A 21,968-nucleotide genomic window follows, 5' to 3' on the forward strand; every position below is an offset into this window, starting at 1 on the left:
CTGCGCCTATTAATCAGCTCCGGAACAGCTGATATGCGGGAAACGTGGGGCTAGCCGGAGAAGAGAGGGCGAGCCCCCTCCGCTACGGCCCTAAACCGCTGAAACCGCCAGGAGGAAGGAAATTCCCCCCGGCAGTGCCTTGGCAGTGGCGGTGGTGCTGCGAAGCAGCGAGGCAGGAGCCCCCGCCCCCGGGGATTCCCTAATCTCGCGGGGGACGGCCGGGGCTCTCCGACTAGGGCGCGCGGCTGGCTGGCTGGCGAGGGAGCAGGTGGGGAGGAGGCGGGGGACGGCGGCGGCGCTCTGCTGGAAGGGCGCCCGAGATTATTGGGGGGCTGAGCCCCCCAAAAAAAATTTTTGAGGGGGCTTGAGCCCCCTCAGGCCCCATGGAGTCGTCGCCTATGGAGGTAGACTAGGCTGAGAGACAGTGACTGGCTCAAGGTCAGCCAGAGGGCTTCAAAACTGAGTACATGTAACTCCAATCTCAGGTGTAGAAGGCTTCTGAAACAGAGCCTTGCCTAGAAATGTTCGTGCACAGGAATGCTCAAAATAGAGTTCTCTAAGGCACCATCGACCCAAGATGCTTAGGGCCTTAACAGTCAACATTAATGCCTAGAAACCAAGGGCCAGATTAAGAGTGGCGACAGCAGATTGGTGTGTTTTAAGATGGATCTGCCCCAACCAAATGTGAAGGGGGAGGGGTGAGTGTCGCTTTCAAAAGCAAAAGGGTGAAGAATCAGAATTCTTGCACTGCCTGCAGCTTACATTGCTTTCGATTACCACCATCGCCACCCTGGTGCTTCTCAATCCATGTAGGCAAACGAGGACCCCTATTCTCCCCCGTGTAAGACTGTGTGTACACATCACATTTATTCTGGCTCCAATCCACTTCCGCCAGGTGTTTGACAACGAGTACACAGAGTAGGACCCTAACAGAGACACATGCCCGACTGGCATGTTCTCTCCCCCCTGGTCATTCATTCGGGAGCTTCAAAAAGCTTCTTCAGCCCAAACATCACAGCAACCAATGCCAACAGACATCAGCATACTTAGGGATCTGCAGAGTTTGCGCACCTTGCGTGATAGACCTCAGTAACTCAGCATTTTGGCTAATCTACGGTACTTTATTTACATATAAACACACACGGAGCACTGCAACATGGCTCCCTCTCTCTCTAGCATCAGACAGCAAAAAGAAAAAACAAAGGACAATAGTTCCACTTCACGGAACACAGTAACACAAACATCCTGTCTCCGTCACTTCCCACTTTGTGGAATCAAAACATACACTGTCATGTGATAGACAAAAAACCCATGACTGCAATCATGGAGCAGGAATTCTAACACACAGGATATTAGCCACAATCCATGCATATCCCACCGTTTCTTGAGAAATGTTTCTGCTTCATATGTTTCCCCTCAATCCAGCTTCCATCCAATATGAAACATCAGCTATGATTAAGCTGAGATGCATATATTTCAGTCTTCCATTTCGTGTGCACGGATGGCATCTTCACTGAATAGGAGTCCAGGGGGGTACAATTTTCAGCCCGAGAGCCACATCTCACATGGGCAACCTTTCTTGGGGCCACATGCCAGTGGTAGGCTAAATTCCAGCCATGGAAAAACCAGATGTTTCTACATGCACCCACAAACGTATCTTTTTGTCCTCCCTCCAGGAAAGCAAGTGAGATAATCACAGTTCAAATGTGGTTTCAGCCAGGTTAAAGAATACTGGGAGGGTGTGGAGCAGCACTGGTGTGGTTTGTGGCCTGGGGACAGTGGTGTATGGCTTTTGGAGAGTCCCCAAAGGTCAACTAGAGATAGGCCTGTTTGTTCCATATACCTCCGCTGCCAGAGGCAGTCTGCTTCTGCAAAACAACTGCTGGAAACTGCAGGAGGAGTGTGCTGTTGCCTTTAGCTCTTACTCATGGGCTTCCCATGGGCATCTGGTTGGCCAATGTGATGGGTCACTCTCCTTATGTTCTTATGGACAGGTAAGGTTCTCATTCCTGAGCTAGGGAATTCTGAATTTCTGGCCTACATCAAGGTCCATCATCTGTCACAAAAATTTCAGTTGGAATCAGCTGAAGATGCCCGCTATTTCTCTCCAGGATAAAAAGGCAAATGAAAAAGGGTGCTCGCTCGCTCTCACTCTCGTATCTTATTTTATCACCTGCCAAACCCCTTTTTCACTGCCAAATTCCTCTTGCAGGTGGAATGTCCTTGGCTTACAAGGTGCTCTCCTCAGCTACTTCATCGAGCCTGTGTACCTGCATAGCATTATTGTGGGAAGCCTCTCTCACACCGGACACCTTTCACGGGTAATGAGCCATAGACTAGAAGATGTTGGTCAACTGCCAGCCTCATACCGGCGAAATCAGCTGCTCCTGAGTGGTAAGGACACCCTTGCTTGGAAGCATGAACCGCCTGCTTCCCCATTGCTGGTGCTGTTGGGCTCCTACACGGAACATAACCAAGTGTCCCTTCACAGCTTGGGAAACTTGCTTCCTTCTCACTTTCCTTTGATGCTACTGATGATTAGACATTCTACCACACTAAGAGCACAGCCCAAAAGTAGGTCCTACTGCTGAGGTCCCCAACTTAGAGTCTGTGGACCCCCACAGCACCCTCAGTGCCTGCCAAGGTCCCCCTGTCCCTCCCAATTTTTTGATGTTTGGTTGGGAGGGGTCACATTTTGAGGGGAGCCCTGTTTATTTGGCCTCCGTTGGGGGGAGTTGTCTGTTTGGAGGGTGCTGAGCATCACCTGGATGTTTGTTTGTTTTCTGTGAAATGGGTATTTTGTGGTGTTAACCCTGGTTTCTTAGCTTTCCAAATGTGCCCCCATATCCAAAAAAGGTTGGGGAACCCCGTTCTACCTTGTTGAATGGGTCTTACTCCCAGGAGTAAGTCTATATAGGATTGCAACACTAACTGAAATACAGTGGTGCCCCGCAAGACGAATGCCTCGCAAGACGGAAAACTCGCTAGACGAAAGAGTTTTCCGTTTTGGAGGTGCTTCGCAAAACGAATTTCCTATGGGCTTGCTTCGCAAGACGAAAATGTCTTGCGAGTTCCTGCGGGTTCCCCCCTTTTTTCTAAGCTGCTAAGCCGCTTATCAGCTGATCCAATAAACTGATAAGCTGCTAAAAGCCGCTAAAAGCCGCTAATAGCGCTAATCCGCTAATCTGTCAATGGGCTTGCTTCGCAAGATGAAAAAACCGCTAGACTAAGAGAATCACAGAACGGATTCTTTTCGTCTTGCGAGGCACCACTGTAGATTCTTCTTACCTCTCTGCCTCCATTCCTGTTGGAAGTGGCTGTCCTCCACCACAAATAATTCCTGTCCCAAGAATCTTTACTGTGATATATTTATAAGCCAGGGCAGAAGCTATGGCACCACTTTTCTTAAAATGATCAAGGGCATCACTCCATACCCCTTGGTAATACTAGCAGGATTTCTGCTGGATCCAGTTGTCAAAGAGCAGAGGATCATATTTGGTTGTACCACAACGTAACAAAGCACATTATATAAAGAAAACTTCCACAAGTTCGAAGTCAGATGGTGATGGCTTATTCTGTGACCGACTCCTACTAGACTTCTTAAAAATGGCTTGCACCATTGAGCATGATTAAACCCATCTCTGGCTGACCTGAAAGGCCAAATAGTTGGAAGCAATCATTATCCAGTACAGCAATCTTTCCTTTATACTTGGCCCTTTGGTATGTATATCACCACTCATCCAGATACTTTAAAGCCACAGCATAAGTGTTAAAACCAAACTAGAGCCTTGAGTCATAAAATTTACTTAAGAACAGATTTAAACCTATTCCCCATTCAGTGGTGTGCTAAAGCACATCAGCTGAATGAACTAAGCTAAGTACCAGGGAAGGGAATTACTGAACAAACTGGGAATCCATTTGCAAAAAGCCAGGGTGTGAAGCAAACGAAGAATCTTCATGCAGATGACCAACAGGTAAGAGGTAGATTTATGGGTGGTTTCACTTGGGAGGCTAGATTATACCCCAAACTGGGCTGCCACTGAAAACTGCAACCCTGTGTTGAGTTTCCTGTTTTCACATGGCATAACATCATCATGTTGGGCGTTCCCTTCTTCCTTCTCTACACACCATTGGTTGCCTCTGCCAAGGACTGGGAAACACACAACATCATGATGTCCTGGCAGCAGACCTAAACAGATCAGAGGAGTTAAACAATGAATAGTTTAATAGAACTGTGTTCCAGAGGTCTTCTCCTCTTTAGCCAACTTCTCCCTCTGTTTCTAGCCTTGTCTACAGACTAGAAGGTATTTTGGGACCTCTGTAAGACTTCCTGCTGATCAGAAGACCTCCAGCTACTATTACTACTACTACTACTGCTACTATAATTTCCACTGTTATTTTAATTGTGAGGTGATTCGCTGTATTTAGCTTTCATAACAGACCTCTGAGGCAGTCTATTTATGGCTCCCATTTAAGAAATGAGGAACTGAGGCCTAGAGACAGTGATTGCCCAAGGCCAAAATGTATCCTTATGTCAGATTTGATATAATGAGACCATTGTACAGGTCCCAGATTCAAAGCCAATGCTTCCCTGTTGGGAGTAGAATTAGAGGAAGTTACTATAGCACAGGGTTGGTGCTTTACTACAGCACTAATGCATACCGTCCAACTATTTCAGATAAAAAAATGGGACGTGCATCTTCCAGGGCACGCTCTCGGGCAAGTCATGTGAGCCGCATTGCGATCTTGTCCCGCCAAAAAGTGCTTTTTGGGGGGTAGGATCATGGCACAAGAGATCGCAGGACCAAAAATGGCCACCACAATCTCACAGGAAAAAACAGGATTTCCCATTTTTCCCTGGGACACTTGGCGGGTATGCTAATGTTTCCAAATTCCTTGCAGCTCCTTCCACAAGTTTTCTTAGAGAAAAGACAGGGGATTAGATTCTCGCAGTCTCCATTCCTAAATCAGCAAATATTGATCCTTGGATTTTAGCTTCCACAAGTTTCTGTTACTCTTTGTTTTCCATCAGAAGTGATTCTCTATATTGACAGTAGTTATCTGGGGACAGTGTGCAATTTGCTTTTGTATTCTGCGTTCATTGTCAATGCATGTATGCAAAGCTGTTAATTTGACTGAATGCTTTGCTTTCCTCTGGTCATTAGGGCTGCCACGTCTATGTTTGTTCTTCTACCTGTGGCTTAATTCCAGGCAGGCCTTATCGTAGCAAGTGCTGTCATATTCTGGCATTCCATCTGCTAAGCTTTTGGGTGATAGCTTGACAGAGACTGGCGCATTAGTGTCAAGTCATACATTCAGATCTGCTTGCAATAGACTCAACACGGAAATATTTAAATAGCACGACAGTGTCAGCACACACAGTTATATTACTGTATCTCTGGTAGTTTTTGTCTTTAAAAGAAAAAGGGGGGAGGAGATACAAACTGATCGGTTATCCTGGTGAAAGAATCGAAATTGCTATTAGAGTGACATAAATGTGATTAAAAGCCCTGTGTGAGATGATAACTCTATTATGTTTCCATCCAAACTCATCTGTATATACTGGTTTAGGGTACTGCCTCTTAGCCAGGCAAATGGATATTACTTATGACAGCAAGCCAAGAAATGCGAAGGATCTTAAACAGCTGTCAATGAATTTTACTTGGGCATTTCCAATTGACTCTGAGGGGGGATACTTAGCCCATGTAGGGGAATTACTGCAGGGTAATTTACTGAGATGAACTGGCCTAACATAATCATTGACACTTATATAACCTGCATCAGCCTTCCCTATCCTGGTACACTCTAAATATTTAGGATTGCAACTCTCATCAGCTCCCAGGTATAATCCAAAATATGCAGAGGGCACTGGGTTAGAGAAGGCTGATCCATATTGTATACTGCTTGTGACAGTGAGGTATCTGGTACTGTTTTCTGAACTGGCATGTTGGCGCATAAAAATAAATTATTAAAGAAACAAGTGATTCCCCCCCCCCTTTTGATCCTTAAAAAAAATCCAGTTTCGCATTAAAAAATAATAATTACCTGGTTCAAAATGAATTTAATAGAAACATATGCATTAAAACCTACGCTTTGGTTTCTGAAAAAACCGAATCATGGTCATCATCTGTCAAACACACTGAGCTTTTCTGTGTAAAACAAACACACGCGCACACATGCACACGGGGAGGTGGTGGGAGATGTGATTTCAGATGCTGTGTGTTATAAATGAGCCAGGGACCAGTGCAAGAGATGCCATATTGCATCTCACCAGGATTATCTACAGAGCCCATATGTGCGATCTTATACTCCCTATTATACGCCCTCCAAGTCGCTGAGCTCTGCACTGTGTTCAGCTGTCAAATGATGAACATTAATGACTTTACCAACTCAGCAGCATGGACATTTACTTCCCATTTCACGGAGGAACGCTATTTTCATGCACAGGAAACACCAGCACTTTCCTTCTCATAATAATAATAAGAAGGAAAGTCTCTGGATTCCTGCAGCACAATCAGACGCTTGCTTTTCTGCGACATGCACCCCACTTCATTCAGGATTGCAGGAGTCTCAGGACCAAACTAAATATTATGTGGGAAAGTTATGTCATCAAATCTCCTGATTATGTTTTTTAATTTTTAAAAAATTGCCTAAAAGTGTCTGCAGGTGGGTTGGGTGAAATTGGATCGGGGCCATGTTTCTGGGAAATGGTAGGTTTACCTTTCGCATCAACACATCCCTCATACCAGAGTTTCTAAGGGGTTTTGAATGTTTTATGTAGTTTTTCAATTTCATTGTTCTGTATAGGACAATGACAATAAAGATATTGTATATCGTATTGTATATACACTAGTTCCTTGATGGAAATCAAGTAAGAAGGCAGTGCTCTGTTTGCTGTACAGGGAACAGCCCTCTGTTTGAAGATGGCCTCTGTCTGAAGGGCTGTTTAAAAAGGAGGAGCCCAAAGAAGGGAGAACAGCCTGAAGTTCCCCATCGATAACATCTGGGCAGCAGGGATTCATTCACAAGCGACCTGGTCACGGTCTTCCCCCACTGTGCTGAGACGTACCGCATCCCTATTTAAATTATAGTAATCATGTGTAAACATGCATATGTACATTTACATCAGCATACGCCAGTTTTACGCAGATCTGTGTCCGCTCTTTTTGGGGCGTAAGTCAACCTTCCCCCCTCCAAAAATGGCTAAGAGCAGATAAACCTGTTGGGATATTGCCAGGGAGATAAAGTCCATCATGGCCCCAAGCCATCTGCCGGACGATCCATCGATCTCCCGTAGGCACGCAGTATCAGCAATTAGCGACATGAGTTTCTAGAAAAAAACTTGCCACATTCTAGAGCTCATGCACACTCTATCAGCAGATAGTCACAGCAAAAGTCGCACTCAGGAGAGCATTATTTACAAGTTTTATTCAATGGACTTAGAACAAAGAAAGACATGACTGCCTGCGTCAGTGTCTCCAGCACAGAGAGAAAAACGAAAGCAAAGACACAACAGAAACATCCTGTGAAAACAGGAAATATGCAGGCTGTGACACAAACATCCTGCTCCCTTTTAAGGTGGAACGGAAATATCCTAACAAAACCAAGTGCAATATAGATGCCTCCTTCCCCACAACTTAGGGGCTAACAACTTTAAAGGGAAGCATACAAGTGATGCTAAGGAAAGGGAATTGGGGGGGGGAGTAGAACCTCCCCAGTGCCATAGCACCGATCCAGTTCTACATTTGACAGAGGTGGTGCTAATGCTAAAAAAAACCCAGATCTTTCCTCTAATGCAGGCATGGCCAAACTTGGCCCTCCAGCTGTTTTGGGACTACAGTTCCCATCATACCTGACCACTGGTCCTGTTAGCTAGGGATGATGGGAGTTGTAGTCCCAAAAAGCTGGAAGGCCAAGTTTGGCCATGCCTACTCTAAGGCCAGCTAATGAGTTTGTAGCTATCGTTACAGATTGTCAGCTGAGCTGCCAAGCCGCTATCTCATCTGCTCTGAGTAACCTTATTTGTGCTCCGCAATATTACCTAGTCCTAATTAGCCTGTTTTGTAGCTGCCATCTTCCAGCACTGACAAGAGCATGCTCTTTGAGCCTCCCCCTGCCGTGCAGTAGACATAGTCCTCCTGCATCATGGGATGCGATTCTCTCTCATGTACCTGTAGTACTAATGAAGTTAACAAAATTAGATGGCAGGGGATGAAGGAAGATGTGCAATTGTTTTTGTTTAGGAAGATCTACAATAATTAGGGAGCTATTCTCTTCCACTGTTCGTGATGTTCAGGAATATCTCAGAGTTTAACTTTTTTTTAATTCTGTTTTTACCCTTGGAAAAGTTTTGATTTTCAGTAGTTCCCCCGCCCCCATTCTAAATCTAACGGCTTCTCAAAATTGCCCAGCAAAGTACACACACCCTCATTTGGGGGCAGAGGTATATGAATCTGACTTATAGCACATTTAGATTATTTTGAAACTTACCTTCTGCATATTAGTGACATTCTTCTGTGAAGCCATTCGGAACAGAAGTTTTAATGCTAATCTATTTCCAGGTCTCCCAAAGATAACCATGGTTAACATTGACTGGAGTCCTTCTTAACCCTGGTTTCAAATCCTGGTTAGTGTTTTAACTCTAGTTAGCATTAGGGCAGGCAAAAGTACAAAAGTACACACAATGATGGCAGACCTATTTCTTTAAATGCACCTCTGCCTCAATCCCATATAAAGCAGAATGAGAGCTAGTGCAGTTTGAAGCAGCAAATGGGTATGTGGGCAAATAGGGATGGGCAAATCTGTCCATTTCAGTTTTACATTTCCACACTGGTATGCAATTTTAAAAAAAAAAAACTCCTGAAAATTCACCAGCATTTTGTGTGGCTTTTTTTCTAAATCTACATGTATAGTTTGCCTAATATGCACATTTTTGCAAAGCAATTTTCTCCAATATAATGCATTTATGCAAGCTATTCTCATGAATATATGCATTTTAATGCACGCTTTGTCCTATTATGTGCATTATTTGTACACACTGCATGGCTAGAGAACTGCACTGCAGAATTTGGAGTTCAAATTTCAAAAGCTGGCTGTGTTTCAGTTTGCATATTGTTTTAAGGTGTGAGAATTAAGTAGGTTCACCTTTAAATGCAACTGAATAAAACTTTTCTCCCATCCCTAGTGGGCAAGAGAGTCCTCTTTCCTCCACTCTCTCACTACCCTTCTCCCACAGCCCCCTTCCCATCACTTTTGTTAGAGTCAGGTTTATTTCTGCTTTGAGGGGATGGTCTGGGAGGAACAAGAAAGCAGTGTTTTATCTACTCCTGGACAATCTTTTTTTTTTTCCTTTCTAAATCTAAGGACCGGGTGCTAAAAAAACACAGAATCTTCTATTATGTTTTAATTCATAAGCTGCTTTACCAAAAACTGTTGTGCTCAAAACACCTTGAAACACACACACAACAACCACAACAATTATGACCTATAAGATTTGGCAGATTGGAGCCAATCCTGTCAAAATATGAGAATAGTTTATGTGGCAATGGAATTCATTTCCTAGTAAAAAAAGAAAGTTCCATTTCCTATCTTCCAGGAGGAGCAAGGTAGGGGCTATTGATCTTAATGCTTTGATGTTTTCTGCTTCCCCTTCGACAGGAGTGAGCAACGCCAAGATGCGGCAGTCAGGGAAATCACCTGGTTTCAGTGTGAATTGGATAGCGGGCACTACAGACCTCGAGCTTATTAATGCAACAACAGGAAAAAGGAACTGCGGGAGTCCTTCACGACTCTGCAAGCACCTGTTTTACACTCGATGGGCAAAGCTTTATGGAAAGGTAAGGACTCCTGCCTTGGTGAAAGCAAACCTAGGTGTCCATCACAATATAGCATTCCCAGCCATCTCCCTGGCCTCGTATCATCAGCAAAGCACCATTTCCTACAGCAGACTCTGTACTCAGATATCGATCATAGTCCAAAACACATGTGATGCCCAGCAAGTGTGCGGGGCAGAGCATCTCTCTCTCTCTCTTTCTCTCTGTGTGTAAGAAAAGAAAAAGAAAGAAAGAAAGAAAGAAAGAAAGAAAGAAAGAAAGAAAGAAAGAGTTTATATATACAGTGGTACCTCTGGTTGCGAAAGGGATCCTTTCCGGAGGCCCATTCGCAACATGAGCAGAACACAACCCACGTCTGCACATGTGCGTGACATCATTTTGAGCATCTGTGCATGCGCAAGCGGCGAAACCCTTTCCGGTACTTCCAGGTCATTGCAGGATGCAACCTGAAAACGCTCAACCTGAAGCAAACGTAACATGAGGTATGACTGTACATACAAGTGGAGAATATGATCCAGACTAATAACCACCAACACGTGTATTTTTAAGTAGAATGCAACATTCACACTTGAAAGGCAGTAGCACCTATGAACTTAGCTTATCTGAGTGCCAAAAAAATAAAGTATTTTGGAGAAGTAATAAAAATCCAGAATATGCAATAATCTGGTGATCTGGAGGAGCCCTAACACACTTCCAGGGTTTCTGAGGCATTAAAAAACATAAGAGGGGCTCTGCTGGATCAAGTCAAAGGTTCATCTTATTTCCAGTCACAGCCAGGCAGATGCTTCAGGGAAGCCAATAAGCAGGGCATGAGGGCAACAGCCTTCTCCCATTGTTGCTCTCCAGCAAATGGTACTTGGTGGGATTGTTGCCTTTGGACTAATATCTCCTTGGTAGACCAATCCTCCTGGAATGCATTTGCCTAACTCTTTCTTTAAAGCCATGAAAACCAATGCCATAAATTAATTACACACTGGTCCTGCTATTCAAACGCTCATTATAAAACATGATAATTCACTTATCCAACACACCACCGATTCAGATATCCAAACAGCTGGACCTGCATGTAGTACTGTAAACAAATAAGCAGTCTTAAACACGCCTGACTTTTTGGTCCATGGCAGCGGTTTTGTCAGAAAACATGGCGGGTGGTGAAGACAGGGGCGTAGATCAGACAAATAAGAGCATTCTTTCCCTTCCTTGTTTGCCTTTTGCAAGGTTCCAGAGGGTTTCCCCTGGCTTTTTTCACCGTTTGGGGGTCAAAAGCCTGTGCTTGGGAACACGTTAGAAATTTTCCCATAGGAATTGATGGAAAATGTCAACAACAACAATAATAATAATTGTACCCTGCCCATCTGACTGGGTTGTCCCAGCCTCTCTGGAAGGCTTCCAACACATATAAAAGCATGATAAAACATCAAACATTAAAAACTTCCCTATAGAAGGCTGCCTTCAGGTGTCTTCAAAAAATTGTATAGTTACTCATCTCCTTGACATCTGCTGGAGGGGGGTGGGTGTTGTTGTACAAACACTCGCCTAACGGACCATTTCCTGAGAACGCATTGTGTTCACATCAGTGGCGTAGCGTGGGGGGTGCAGGGGGGGCCGGCCACACCGGGCGCAACATCTGGGGGTTAGGGGCGCAAATCCACGGGTTAGGGGGCGCAAATCCACGGGTTAGGGGGCGCAAATTACTTGCCTTGCCCCGGGTGCTGACAACCCACGCTACGCCACTGGTTCACATAGCAGGTCCTGTGTGTACATGGTGGTTGAGGAAAGTAGTGTGTACTTTTTGCCTTCTGCCAATCAATTTCCTGAAATGATGTAAGCCCTTGAAGATCTGCACTGGCAATAAGAGAGTGTGTGTTCCAAATAGACATGCTCAAAGGCAAAATACAATTTGCAAATATTGTGCCCGATTTGAATAGGATACATTTATTGGTGACATCAGAGAAAAGCAAATAATTCACCCCATTCACCTTTGACATTAAAAGTATTTCTATCCTGCTTCATAATTAAACCATCTCTAAGCAATATACAAAAATACATAAAACACAGTATTTTATGCTGTGGCATAAAAAGAGAGGTACAAGATAAAAACTAGTAAAACACTATTATTTTTTAAAAAAACCAGATCAAAACAGGAATTCAGTAATAACCACATCTATTCTTATGGGTCAGGAGGGAAATCTAAGAAAAAAGATACGCCTTTACAAGAAGTTTGGATCAAGTTTGCTTCGTTTATGGCAGAGGGAAAGGGCATTCTGTAGTGCTGTTGCAATGGTGGAAAATGCCCCTTTGTACACAGGCTCATATTCCAGAGTAGTGGGAGCAGAATCCCACAGAAAATACTAATTCACTCGCCGGATTGAACTTTCCCCAGGTCTACGGCTCTCCCAAGACTTCTGATTCCTTTCCCAAAACATCAAATTCTCTCACTCTTGGCTTGGTTGTGCTACGTCTTTTGGCAGGTCAGGAAGGAGGCGATTGATTTAATCCTCCTGCAAAACAAAAAGTTCTTTCTCTCTGGGCGCCCAGGTGCGCCCGGGGTGATTATTGGACTGAGGATGTGTGTCTTTGTCTCTTAAGATGGTTTCTGGCAGGCAACTCAGGGGTGGTGAGCATTTCAGAACATTCAGATGCCATTCTCCCGCTCAACAAGACAGCCTCTCAGCTGTGGGCAAATCCCAGATGCTCGATTACTGCCCTTTCTTAGGCATGTTTCACAGTATCTCTTATTATAACAGATTGGAAGGAAGGGAGCCGGTTTTTCCTTGCGTTTTCTCTCAAACTGGCCTGCCTGAAGCCTTGAATGACTCATAGAGTCTTTCCTTTTTTCCTTACTTTTCAGAGCTTGTGTGGAAGGCTATTTATTTGTTTTTTTAAAAAAATTATCACCTCCAACTATAAAACCATATAAACATTTTAAAGAGAGAGAGAGAGTAGAATACATTAATAACTATTTTAGGCTGTGCACATGCTAATCTGTTACAAAAAGGTAGTTTTTCTCAATCCAGAAGTTCATGTTCATCCTCAACATGCTGCTTTCAATCTAGATTGATTGAGTCTAGACCCTGCTGCCCTCAAGGGTGAGTGTGGTTAGTTTGATTTGCATTTGAAAACCCTCCCCTTGACTAGGGAATCCTCCTCCTCCCAGCCCATACCTCAGGTGAATGAAGAAAGAAATGGTGATCATGGTATACACTCAACTACAAAGTCCACCAACCTGAGTGACTTTAAAGGAGAATTAGACAAATATTGGAGGGTAGGGCTATCAGTGGCTATTGGCCATGACAGCTATATTCTCCTTCCACTGTCAGAGGCATTATGCCTCTGAAAACCAGTGGCTGAGAATCACAGGCAGGGCGAGCTGCACTCGGGTCATTCCTGTGGGCTTCCCTTAAGCATCTGGCTGGCTGTGCTTAGAGCAGAAGGCTGGATTAGATGAGCCTTTGGCCTGACCCAACAGTTCTCCTCTTCTGTTCTTATTGCTCATGGTGTGAGTGGGGCCTGCACACAGACAGCGTTGACTGCTGGAAGGGCTTTTGAGCAGCAGGAGCTATGCCCACGGCAGCCAACTCCTGCGCAGACACATAATTAATTGGATCAGAATCAGAACTTCGGCCTTTAAGACTCAATTTTGGTATTCAAAGAAATGTTTCAGTCTCCACGGATGTCCCGCTAAATGTTGGGATTTCAGATATAGAATCATAGACTCATAGAGTTGGAATAGACCACAAGGGCCATCCATTGCCAAGCAGGAAACACCATCAGAGCACTCCTGACATATGGTTGTCAAGCCTCTGCTTAAAGACAAAGAAGGAGACTCCACCACACTCCTTGGCAGCAAATTCCACTGTCGAACAGCTCTTACTGTCAGGAAGTTCTTCCTAATGTTTAGGTGGAATCTTCTTTCTTGTAGTTTGAATCCATTGCTCCGTGTCCGCTTCTCTGGAGCAGCAGAAAACAACCTTTCTCCCTCCTCTATGTGACATCCTTTTATATATTTGAACATGGCTATCATATCACCCCTTAACCTCCTCTTCTCCAGGCTAAACATGCCCAGCTCCCTTAGCCGTTCCTCATAAGGCATCGTTTCCAGGCCTTTGACCATTTTGGTTGCCCTCCTCTGGACACGTTCCAGTTTGTCAGTGTCCTTCTTGAATTGTGGTGCCCAGAACTGGACACAGTACTCCAGGTGAGGTCTGACCAGAGCAGAATACAGTGGCACTATTACTTCCCTTGATCTAGATGCTATACTCCTATTGATGCAGCCCAGAATTGCATTGGCTTTTTTAGCTGCCGCGTCACACTGCTGGCTCATGTCAAGTATATCTCATGTCAAGTATATCACTGTATATCTCATGTCAAGATATAGCCAAAGGGAGCTGACAAGACATTATAGGAATGTCAGGTTTATGAATCTGGGCTGCAGGGTTTGAATCTGTATTTCCCCCCCAAAGACAGTAGGGGCTGAGGCCTATGCATGAGCCCCAGGGCTTTGGGAAATGGTTGGCTCTTAAATGCATAGTCAAAGTTCATATTGTGGGGACTTCTGCTCCAGTGAATATTAACCTAGGATATGATCTGGGAGTTATAAAGGTAAAGGTAAAGGGACCCCTGACCATTAGGTCCAGTCGTGGCCGACTCTGGGGTTGCGGTGCTCATCTTGCTTTATTGGCCGAGGGAGCTGGTGTACAGCTTCTGGGTCATGTGGCCAGCATGACTAAGCCGCTTCTGGCGAACCAGAGCAGCTCACAGAAACGCCATTTACCTTCCCGCCCGAGCAGTACCTATTTATCTACTTGCACTTTGACGTGCTTTCGAACTGCTAGGTTGGCAGGAGCAGAGAATGAGCAACGGGAGCTCACCCCGTCGCGGGGATTCGAACCGCTGACCTTCTGATCGGCAAGTCCTAGGCTCTGTGGTTTAACCCACAGTGCCACCCACGTCCCAACTTTGGGAGTTATACATAATATTAATAAGTGGTAATACACCTTTCTTCAAATCTGGGTGAAACATTTTGACTTGAATCATATTTGTTGGGGTCGGGGAGGATGAATAGCACCAAATAAATCCACAAGATTCTCAATTTTGCTCTCCTTTCAAAATCCCAAACAAAATTTTTGGGATATATGCACACTAACAGGAAGAGTTTGGCCACCAAAATCCCTTGGTCCCTTTCCAGAAGCTAAGGGAGACCCATTCAGAAGGAACACAACAATGCACAGGGGGGGTTGCATTCTTTTTACTTTTTAGGGAAGCTTTTAATGCTTGATGTATCACAGTATTTTAATATTCTTTTGGAAGCCGCCCAGAGTGGCTGGGGAAGCCCAGCCAGATGGGTGGGGTATAAACAATAAATTATTATTATTATTATTATTATTATTATTATTATTATTATTATTACTTTATTTAGTAAGACCTTCCGCCACAAAAAAGGAAAGCAAAAAAACCCCCAAAACCCTGGTATAATTTATAGTCTCTGCACTACAGTTCACACTTCCAAGCGGTGTATAAACTATGTTTTTGATCTCCAAAATCCTGCTTCTCACTCAGGACAGTGTTTTTTGTAGGTTGTTGGCACTAAGCCTGCATGACGGAGTCAATATCATGTCCAGTTTTTGGTTCTCAACCCTTTCCATTGTTACTTGAAACCAACACGTAAAATCTTAAGCAGAATTTGTTTGTATCTTACAGAACCATTTTGTACAGCTGCTGTTCATTCATTTGCATTTTGGGTTGTTTTGGATTCCCCCCCCCACTTTCCACCCCCACCCTCATCCTACCCCATCTCTCTTACAGCTGAGCACACAGATATTAAGCCATGGAGATCTGCCCTCTGTGTACAGCGAGGCCAAACTGCTGGCGCAAACATACCAGTCTGTCAAGCAGCAGCTGTTTAAAGCATTTCAGAAAGCCGGTCTGGGCACCTGGGTGAAAAAGCCCCCGGAGCAAGATCAGTTCCCGCTAACTGTGTGAATCATTTGGCACTTCTGTGCCGTGACCCCATCAAGCTGACTGAAGATGGAGAGAAGGGGCAGGAGAGGACCGCCGGAGCTGGCTGCGTGACGGATGCTGTCCCAGACGTACCTCCGGTAGAAGCATCTCAATTTGGAAATCCTAACAATGCATTAAGTATAAGATTATGTTCTGATTAATGCACTGAACTTGACTTTAGGAAACTGCTTTTGCATACCCTTCTTCCCTCCTCAAGGATGTACAAAGCCCAGGTTACAAAAATGACCTTCACTGTTTGTTCCTTGTTTCGTAGCACATTACAGATCACTGTAATTATCCAACTGGCACCTGCATTTCGGGCAACAGCAGGTCCCGCTTCTAGCTAAAACAAAAAAAGAAAAACCCTGCCGTGTTCCCCTTCATCGTTAGTGCAATAATTAACATTGGAGAATGAGAGGTTTTTCTAGGTAGCAAACACATGCAGGTAACTTTTAGAATCAGGACGCCACAGAAGGTCACCGTTTGCACTGAAACACAAGAGGAAAGCCCTCTCTCTGTGTTTGTGTGTGTGTGTGAGTGTGTGTGTGTGTATTTGTGTCTAAAGGGTTGGGATAATTCAAACAGATAAAAATACAACAAATATTATGCCCCTGCATCTATGAACATAGGCTCGAAAGTGTGATCAGTGTCCACTAACATCTTAAAACCCAGCAGAGATGAGCAGAGTCATCTGTTATCAGGGAAAGGGGCTTCTGCTGGCCTGAACAGCAGCTCTGATCACCTTTCCAAGACGCAGAATAAAGTATGCCAAAAACAAGCAAACAAGCCTAGCAGTCCCTTTCTGCTGGATGAAACTGTAGCATCTGCACAGACACAATTTCATGGAGGACAGGACAACATCCTGTGAACCAAACTCTCAGAAACATCCATAGCTCCCCAGTTCCCATAATTGCGCTGGCTGAAAAAAGGGACACCAGTGGTTCTTTCTCCATGTGAATACAGACCAAGTGCGTCACATGAAGTTATTTTGTGCCATGTGAAATAGTTGCATAAGTCAGGACACACTCTTTTCTGTAAATGTGCAAACTGGTCCCTAATTTGCCGGTACAGCAGTCCTCTGATACATGAGAAATGTTATTTAGGATGCCCAAAGAGAAACATTATAGAAAATCTAAGCAACTCCAGAATTAACCTCTACCCCAATTGTAGTTTTGTTTTTGGGTTTTGTTCTGTTTGTTTTTTGTTTTTTTGTTTTTTTGTCTTTGCAAATGACAGGATTTGCGGGTATACCACCACTGTTTTGTTTTTAACCTTGTGGTTTTCATGAAATGTGTATATATTTAACAAGCTGCTACTTATCTGTGACCTGTCTTAGTGTCCTTTCTTAGAGCTATCCAATACTTTTCAAACACAAGCACATAGCTCATTCTCACTGCCCTCCCCCACTGAATTTCCTTTATGCTATACTTTCTTCCTTTTCGCCGGTAAAACTAGCCATATTCAGTAAATACATTAATGCATCGATGCCCAGGCAATAGTAATAGCTACACTATTTTGATGAAATTTTTATTTTTTAGATTATAAATTACAAGATGTATCTATAGTGTCTTGTACAAATGATATGATTGTGATAAACTAGAATTTTTAAAGATTAAAAATAAAAAGAACTCTTCCCCTTACAGAAATGTTTTCAAAAAATAATACATTCCATATTAACTACCAAAAAAAATTCCTTAGAGTAGAAATAGTAGAAGATCTGAATTGCTTTAATGAGTTAGGAATGGATACTAATGATATTTTAGGATAGAAAGTGCTCCATTTCTAAAATAAGATGTAACAGGCCTTAAGCCTTTCAAAAAGTTGTTAATTTGGTCTGGAAAGCATTTTGCCCTTAATACCAGATTTGTGGGGTGCAGTAGGGAAAGAGAGATTTGGGTCAGAATCCAGAGAAACTGGTTACCTGGGTCTTTCCCCCCTTTTTTTGAAGATGGGGACAACATTTGCCCATCTCCAGTTTGCGGGGGGCCTTGTCTGTTTTCCTAGAATTCTCAAAGATTATAGACGGAGACTATGGAATGAATGGAATTTCTCCAATGACCTGTGTCCTATGCAGCCTGAATTTATGCATGTTTGCTAGGAAGTAAACCCCATTGACCAGTGGTACTCTACTCCAAAGTGAGTGTGTGGAGGATTGCAGCCTGAACCCCACTGAATTGTAATAGGACTTTAGCGTCATTGAGGGCCTGTACATATTTGGGGAAATCACATGGTTAGGAAAGCATGTGGCTACCACATGTTTGAATGCTCCCACTCATCTTGCACATCCAAACCATACTAATTTTCTATGCAGGGAGATTAAAAAGCAAATGGGGAAAAGCAGAGCTGGGACCAGGTTTCCGGGAGCTCCTGGAAACAGCATTATTCCCCCTTCTCTTTCCTCATCAAACTGCACACCTCTCGACTCTTGACAATAATCCCCTATTGTGAAAGAAAAACAATACAAAATACTGGATTTTTGAAATTCCCAGGCAGAAATTAACCTATTTTCTATCTCTGAACTTCAAAGGATTTATGATGCTTTGCCATTCTAATGCTATGTGGATCTTGTGAATAGTCTCTCATAGCCTGGGATGCCACATGTTCAACACAGTGCACAAGCCACTGAGAAATAAATGTCAATCTTGCCTGTTTTGTTCTTTCATCCACTTTAGTTTTCACACACACAAAGTGTGTGTAAGGTGTAGAGCCCATCTTTTCCTGACATTTAAAGAGAACATCTGAGGGGTGGGGAGGGAGTTTATTTGAAGTCCTAGCATATTACATTTCTCCATCAAGGTTTTCTGCTCAGAACGTGCCCATCTGTGCTGAGATATGAGCAGGCACTCAAGTCTTGACCTTACAAGGCCGTAATAACTCTGTGGCACTGTTCTATCAAAGCAGCAGGTCAAACCAAGAACAGGAAAAAAGATTAAAGGATTCTCTCTGCTATTTTTTTTTTAAGCATGAAATTCAATTTCTCCCCCAAAAAAGACATTCACAATACAATAATTTGGCTCCAGCTCGCCTATTAAGCAAGGATACTTAAGTGTAGAAAAATGGCACAGTGAAGAAACTTTCATCACAGGGCTCACATGCTGATGGAACGAAACGTTTCACATAAACACAAACACAGTGGGAACGCACTGACCTGCCTCAGTCCATCAAAAACCCTCATAAAATTTTCAAAAAAGTTAAGTCACCACTGATGTGTAGTGCAGAATAAACATTCATCGAAGGAAAAGATTTGATGCTGTTATTACTGTTACATGTATGCCCATTCCTTTCCTCCAAAGAGATCAAGGTTCAGCATACATGGTTTTTCCTCTCCTCCTTTTGTTCTCGCAACAACCCTGTGTGGTAGTTAGGCAGAGAGCTAGGCCCAAGGTCACCCAGTGAGTTTCGTGACTGAGAGGGGATTTGACTCCTGATAACACCAGCTCTCTTAGTATGATAAACATGGAGCCTGGGGTGTAAGGTTCAAACAGAGGCCTTTTAAAGAACAGCCTGTATGCCAAACAGGATTGATATACTGCTTAATCACCCAAATCTCTTTGCATAACATATACAGTGGTGCCCCGCAAGACGAATGCCTCGCAAGACGGAAAACTCGCTAGACGAAAGAGTTTTCCGTTTTGGAGGTGCTTCGGAAAACGAATCTCCTATGGGCTTGCTTCGCAAGATGACAATGTCTTGCGATTTCCTGCTGGTTTTTTTCCTCCCCCCCCCCCTTTTTCTAAGCCGCTAAGCCGCTTATCAGCTGATCCGATCAGCAGATAAGCCGCTAAAAGCCGCTAATAGCGCTAATCCGCTAATCCGTCAATGGGCTTGCTTCGCAAGATGAAAAAACCGCTAGATGAAGAGAATCACAGAACGGATTCTTTTCGTCTTGCGAGGCACCACTGTACATTAAAAATATAGATAAAATCATTTTAGTCGCGACATGTCACTGTAAGGCATTACAAATAGACAACTTCCCAAATTAAAGAGATAAACATTAGACCTTCCAAGCAACAATTATGGTGAGGAGAAAGAACAAATATACAAAAAAGAAGGGAAAATCCTTCAGATTTGAACACTAAGCAAAGCAGAGAGTAAAGGAAAAATAGAACAGTGTCATTAAGACATACAAAGGGAGATTTCATTGCACTCTCTTATGCCTTAACAGATCATTGTAACAAAGGGAAGCAGGGAGAGAAAATAAAATATAAAGGGCTGTTTTTTCCCCTAAAAGGATTTTCCAGCAAGAAGAAAGATCTGAAGTGATTTACCTCCCCCTCTTTATAAAGAACCCAAAGCTATTCCCCACACAGGCCAGCATATTGAAGGGCATTATAGATGTACTTAGTAGGTAGTGCAAAATAATTAAATATAAAGAAGCTGGAACTCTGCACATGCTTGAGCGCATACATGACAGTCCCATGACTGGCACAGCACAGCAAACAAAGCATAATTCTAAACCCACTTCCTTTCCTTGCCCTTACCTTCGTAGAAGCTGGCTTTCATCCAGCACCTCACCCATACAATAGGACTTTCTGTTATAATGTGAATTTTGGTGAGTGCAAAGGGAACTATATCATATGAGGCCTGAAGAAAATCAGAGCTCTCAAATGTTTATCTGGCTCCAGCAAACATCTGTGAAAAGTAGAGGTTTGAAACAGCCTCTGGATTTCTGCAGCACAGCCCCTTGCCCCAATTGGCCACCTACAAAAATGCCCCGTATAATATGCCCTGAAAAATATTTGTGGTGTTTTCCGAGTTTACTCACCCTTTGTGTTAATCTCCCACCCACCCACTCTGGGCAGAACAGCCCAATACTGCAGAAATAAGCAAATTGCCAAACCATCTCTTGTCGTTGAAGGCAAGGCAAAAGAAACAAACAATAAATGTGGCAAAATTCTGTGGGCTACGTTTGATAACTCCATTGAAAGCCCCGGAGGATTCTTTTTGTTTGACTCCACGGCCCCCCAAGTTCGATTCCCCCGTGCGATGCTCTGTTGACGCATTCTGACAAAACCCATCACTCAGCACCCCCTCTGCATTTCCTGAAGCAAGGGAGAATGACTCGTGAGGATATTCTAAAGGGAAGACAGTGTACATATGCGAGCATGAGTGAATGGCAATACTGTACGAATGGATGTACATTTGTAAGATTTGTACAAACAGAATTAAATCTGAATTTACAGATGTGAATTTGCTGCTAAGTTCTGTAAATTGCACTTCAGTGATACCTGATAAGTGAATGTTTCTGTTATAAGTGAATAAAACGCCGAGGAAAAGAAATGCTCTCTCTCTCTCTCTCTCTCTCTCTCGTTGATCTTTCTTCATTCTGCCCAAAAACTAAGAGGATTTTACCACACTAGCAACATCCCTGCCGTGTTTGAAAGACAGGTGATCCAGGTGATATACAAACTCAGCTTGGTGCCACCACAACCCCACCAAAAAAAGACACACACACACAGGCCAAGCAGCGTGGAACAAAACCCCAGACAAGACGCAACATTCTGCTGCTACTTGATCATTCGTTCCAAGTGGCACCAGCTGAACAGCTGCAAGTGGGCACCATGCCCTGCAGAATTCGCTTCGATTTCTTGTGCAGGTCACCTTATCTTTTTAATAATATTTGTATCACTGAGGGACTCCTGTGGCATTTCACAATGATGTCATTTCCAAGTTCAAACTGATGACAACCAGGGTGGGAACCAAGGTTTGTGGCAAAATTCAAAAACTTCTTTTGGTATATTTTATAAATTTAATAGTGGGGAGGATACTGTGTTGTGCTTGCCAATGAATATAGGGCAATGCTATCAATTCAGGTCCATCGTTTGACTGCACATCACAGTCACTTGAAGTCGGTTGGATCACGAGAGATACAGGCACACCTCTGTCAATCATCTCTTTTGGCCTTCCAGGTTTATTGGACTCCAAATCCATCAGTTCCAGCTAGCATGGTCAGGGATGATGGGCACTGTAGTCCAATAAAAAGGGAGCACTAGGGATGGAGAGGATTTGATTCAGTACGCATTTAAAGGCAACCCAGACTAATTCACACCATATAGATAGATGATAGAGATATAGATAGATAGACAGACAGACAGACAGACAGACACACACACACACACACACACACACTGTATT

At 43.7% G+C, this 21,968-nt stretch overlaps 1 protein-coding gene across 6 annotated transcripts in view; it reads left to right on the forward strand.

Annotated features, from left to right (window-relative positions):
• Positions 1-18,123, forward strand: part of ADARB2 (adenosine deaminase RNA specific B2 (inactive)) — a 367,260-nt gene extending 349,137 nt beyond the window's left edge. For all 6 annotated transcript variants that reach the window (XM_082192280.1, XM_082192283.1, XM_082192281.1 and 3 more), the window contains 3 exons: positions 2,213-2,394; positions 9,658-9,836; positions 15,639-18,123. In XM_082192280.1, the coding sequence (XP_082048406.1) occupies positions 2,213-2,394; positions 9,658-9,836; positions 15,639-15,815 (538 nt within the window). In that variant the 3' untranslated portion in view covers positions 15,816-18,123. The remainder of the gene's footprint in view (positions 1-2,212; positions 2,395-9,657; positions 9,837-15,638) is intronic.
• Positions 18,124-21,968: the final 3,845 nt, after the last annotated feature.

Source organism: Podarcis vaucheri (genome assembly GCF_965113315.1).
Source record: "Podarcis vaucheri genome assembly, chromosome: 12".
Classification (NCBI taxonomy): Eukaryota; Metazoa; Chordata; class Lepidosauria; order Squamata; family Lacertidae; genus Podarcis; species Podarcis vaucheri.